The sequence below is a fragment of the Myotis davidii genome, unplaced genomic scaffold (genome assembly GCF_000327345.1).
Source record: "Myotis davidii unplaced genomic scaffold, ASM32734v1 scaffold620, whole genome shotgun sequence".
NCBI lineage: Eukaryota > Metazoa > Chordata > Mammalia > Chiroptera > Vespertilionidae > Myotis > Myotis davidii.
In genome coordinates, this window is record NW_006292090.1 from 262571 (window position 1) to 267612 (window position 5042).

At 58.3% G+C, this 5042-nt stretch overlaps 1 protein-coding gene across 1 annotated transcript in view; it reads left to right on the forward strand.

Moving 5' to 3' along the window:
* The window catches only part of NLRP12 (NLR family, pyrin domain containing 12), a 43524-nt gene that overhangs the window by 31958 nt on the left and 6524 nt on the right, over positions 1–5042 (forward strand). The window contains exon 7 of the mRNA XM_006765377.2: positions 2175–2345. Coding sequence (XP_006765440.1) covers positions 2175–2345 — 171 coding nt within the window. The remainder of the gene's footprint in view (positions 1–2174; positions 2346–5042) is intronic.

Genomic DNA, 5042 nt, shown 5'->3' on the forward strand with positions numbered 1-5042 from the left:
TCAGAGAGGAGGCGAGAGGGAGAGAGAGATAGAAACATCCATGATGAGAGAGAATCATTGATCGGCTGCCTCCCGCAGGCCCCCACCTGGGGATCGAGCCCGCAACCCAGGCATGTGCCCTGGCCGGGAATCGAACCTGGGACCCTTCAGTCCACAGGCTGATGCTCTATCCACTGAGCCAAACCGGCCAGGGGCAATCAAACTCACATCTGACACTATCGACCTGGAAATAGTGTTCAGACCCTACAAGGAAAGGGCCGGGTCCCCTTAGAGCGCCCCCCCTTTCAGATGTCAGTCGTAAGTCCAGATGGTCACGGTACTGCTGACAGAGCCACGGGCTGTACATTGGGGGTTGCCATGAGCCCCGCCCTGGGGTCAGTCGGTTTGCTAGAGGGGCTGACAGAACTCAGGAGAACACATACATGGATCCGTTTATTAAGGAAGGACAGGTATAAAGGGTGGAGATGAACAGATACATACGGCCCAGTCCTGGAGGGTCCTGAGCCCGGGAGTTTCTGTCCCTATAGAATTGGGGGTGATGATTCCTGGCGCAGGTGTGCACCCCATCCCAGCGGGATTTTCTGGAGCCTCATCAAGTAGGCGTGCTCAATCATTAACTCCATCCCAGCCTGCTCCCCTCTCCGGAGGATGGGGGGTGGGGTGGGGTGGGGGTAGGGCGTGTAAATTTCAAGCCCCTCACTGCAGCCTGGCCCCCAGCCCCCTGGGAGCCCACCCTGAGTCGCCTCAGGAGAACAAAGGACCTGCTATCATCTAGGCCAGCGGTCGGCAAACTTGTTAGTCAACAGAGCCAAATACCAACAGGACGACGATTGAAATTTCTTTGGAGAGCCAAATTTTTTAAACTTAAACTATATAGGTTGGTACATTGTTATTCACTTAATTAGGGTCCTCCTAAGGCTTAGGAAGAGCCACACTCAAGGGGCCCAAGAGCCGCATGTGGCTCACGAGCCGCAGTTTGCCGACCACGAATAGGGAATTCGGAGGGACTTAGGGGCTCCATCAAGACTGGGTCAAAGACCACACAGGAGAACAAAGGCGGCCCTCAAGGCCCTTATCACTTGGGGAGCTAAAGGGGTTTAGGAGCTCAATGCCGGAACCAGGGGCAGAGACCAAGGCGAATGCATCCTGCTGAGCTCAGGTCCGCCTCCTCCTGTTCCTCTGTGGATCCCCGTGTAGCCTTTGAGACCCAGCTCAAGGTCCCGGGGAGCCTTCCCCAGCCGCACCCCCTGTTTGCCCAGTGAGGGTGTGGAGAAACATTAGCTCAGATTGGCTGAGCAGGCTCCGGGGGCCAGGCCCCACCCACATCCTCCACCTCTAGTCATCCCAGGTCAGCACTATTATCGCCCTTACTTCATTTTAATTTTTCTCAAACATATTTTATTGATTTCTACAGAGAGGAAGGGAGAGGGATAGAGAGCCAGAAACATCGATGAGAGAGAAACATCGATCAGCTGCCTCCTGCACGGGCCCCTACTGGGGATGTGCCCGCAACCCAGGTACATGCTCTTGACTGGAATCGACCCTGGGACCCTTCAGTCTGCAAGCCGACGTTCCATCCACTGAGCCAAACTGGTTTCGGCATCCAATCTTTTATTGATCTGGAGTAGCATCACTGATGGGTTGCCTCCTGCACGCCCCATACCAGGGATTGATCTGCCACCCGGGCACGTACCCATGACCAGAACCGAACCCGGGACCCTTCAGTCTGCAGGCCGACGCTCTACGCACTGAGCCACACCGGCCAGGACTGGGGACCACCCTCTCACCAACTGAGCTACCCGGCCAGGGCCTTGTTACCCTTATGTTAGAATCAATGAACCTGAATCACGCCATCACATGACACCTGCATCTGAGACTTGATGGAAACGACGTGCTGAGGTCACAGGATTGGCAGGCGGCGGGTGTGGGAGCCAACACAGGTCAGGGAGCACTAGAGACCCCCGTCCGTCCGGCAGGCCACACGGCCGGGCTGGCACCTGGGTGGTCATTGTCACTGCTTACCCGTCGGTCTCCTTAGATGGGACCTCCCTCTGTTCACCTCTGTAGCTGCCGGGACAGGTGTGGGGTGGGGCTGGGTAGCTCACTGTGCTCTCCGGAGGCAGACAAAGCAAGACTGGGCCCTCCCTGGCCAACCTTTCTTCTTTGCCCCTGAGGTTGCGGAAGTGCCAGCTGGAGGCGGGGGCCGGGCAGGAGGTGGCCTCGGTGCTCAGCTCCAACCGCCACCTGGTGGAGCTGGACCTGACGGGCAACGCGCTGGAGGACACGGGGCTGCGGCGGCTGTGCGAGGGCCTGAGGCACCCGGTCTGCAGGCTGCAGATCCTGTGGTGAGTTTGTCCGGGGCCTGGGGCCCTTCACAGGCAGTTCTCCTCCTCCGGGGGAATGATGGGGCGAGCATGCATCCGCTGCTCGGCCACCCTGTGTTCGTAGCAGCGTTGTTTGCCGTAGCCAGGAGGTGGCAGCCAATCAGTGATTCTCTCTCATCATTGGTGTTTCTATCTCTCTCTCCCTCTCTCTCCCCAGGGGAAGGATGGGGTGAACATGCATGGGGGAAGGATGGGGGGAACATGCATGGGGGAAGGATGGGGGGAACATGCATGGGGGAAGGATGGGGGGAACATGCATGGGGGAAGGATGGGGGGAACATGCATGGGGGAAGGATGGGGGGAACATGCATGGGGGAAGGATGGGGGGAACATGCATGGGGGAAGGATGGGGGGAACATGCATGGGGGAAGGATGGGGGGAACATGCATGGGGGAAGGATGGGGGGAACATGCATGGGGGAAGGATGGGGGGAACATGCATGGGGGAAGGATGGGGGGAACATGCATGGGGGAAGGATGGGGGGAACATGCATGGGGGAAGGATGGGGGGAACATGCATGGGGGAAGGATGGGGGGAACATGCATGGGGGAAGGATGGGGGGAACATGCATGGGGGAAGGATGGGGGGAACATGCATGGGGGAAGGATGGGGGGAACATGCATGGGGGAAGGATGGGGGGAACATGCATGGGGGAAGGATGGGGGGAACATGCATGGGGGAAGGATGGGGGGAACATGCATGGGGGAAGGATGGGGGGAACATGCATGGGGGAAGGATGGGGGGAACATGCATGGGGGAAGGATGGGGGGAACATGCATGGGGGAAGGATGGGGGGAACATGCATGGGGGAAGGATGGGGGGAACATGCATGGGGGAAGGATGGGGGGAACATGCATGGGGGAAGGATGGGGGGAACATGCATGGGGGAAGGATGGGGGGAACATGCATGGGGGAAGGATGGGGGGAACATGCATGGGGGAAGGATGGGGGGAACATGCATGGGGGAAGGATGGGGGGAACATGCATGGGGGAAGGATGGGGGGAACATGCATGGGGGAAGGATGGGGGGAACATGCATGGGGGAAGGATGGGGGGAACATGCATGGGGGAAGGATGGGGGGAACATGCATGGGGGAAGGATGGGGGGAACATGCATGGGGGAAGGATGGGGGGAACATGCATGGGGGAAGGATGGGGGGAACATGCATGGGGGAAGGATGGGGGGAACATGCATGGGGGAAGGATGGGGGGAACATGCATGGGGGAAGGATGGGGGGAACATGCATGGGGGAAGGATGGGGGGAACATGCATGGGGGAAGGATGGGGGGAACATGCATGGGGGAAGGATGGGGGGAACATGCATGGGGGAAGGATGGGGGGAACATGCATGGGGGAAGGATGGGGGGAACATGCATGGGGGAAGGATGGGGGGAACATGCATGGGGGAAGGATGGGGGGAACATGCATGGGGGAAGGATGGGGGGAACATGCATGGGGGAAGGATGGGGGGAACATGCATGGGGGAAGGATGGGGGGAACATGCATGGGGGAAGGATGGGGGGAACATGCATGGGGGAAGGATGGGGGGAACATGCATGGGGGAAGGATGGGGGGAACATGCATGGGGGAAGGATGGGGGGAACATGCATGGGGGAAGGATGGGGGGAACATGCATGGGGGAAGGATGGGGGGAACATGCATGGGGGAAGGATGGGGGGAACATGCATGGGGGAAGGATGGGGGGAACATGCATGGGGGAAGGATGGGGGGAACATGCATGGGGGAAGGATGGGGGGAACATGCATGGGGGAAGGATGGGGGGAACATGCATGGGGGAAGGATGGGGGGAACATGCATGGGGGAAGGATGGGGGGAACATGCATGGGGGAAGGATGGGGGGAACATGCATGGGGGAAGGATGGGGGGAACATGCATGGGGGAAGGATGGGGGGAACATGCATGGGGGAAGGATGGGGGGAACATGCATGGGGGAAGGATGGGGGGAACATGCATGGGGGAAGGATGGGGGGAACATGCATGGGGGAAGGATGGGGGGAACATGCATGGGGGAAGGATGGGGGGAACATGCATGGGGGAAGGATGGGGGGAACATGCATGGGGGAAGGATGGGGGGAACATGCATGGGGGAAGGATGGGGGGAACATGCATGGGGGAAGGATGGGGGGAACATGCATGGGGGAAGGATGGGGGGAACATGCATGGGGGAAGGATGGGGGGAACATGCATGGGGGAAGGATGGGGGGAACATGCATGGGGGAAGGATGGGGGGAACATGCATGGGGGAAGGATGGGGGGAACATGCATGGGGGAAGGATGGGGGGAACATGCATGGGGGAAGGATGGGGTGAGCGTGCATGGGGGAATGATGGGGTGAGCATGCATCCGCTGCTTGGCCACCCTGTGTTCGTAGCAGCGTTGTTTGCCGTAGCCAGGAGGTGGCAGCAGCTCAAAGGTCCATCCTGGGTGGACGGATAGACAAAGTAAAATGTGGAATATACGGGCAATGGGATATTATTCGGCCTGTAAAAGGAATGAAATTCTCTCTCTCTCTCTCTCTATCTCTCTCTCTCTATATATATATATATATATATATACACATATATATATATCATGTTCTCTTAAGTTATTTTGATAACACAAGGTGCATGAAATATAGATATATGTTTTATACTAGT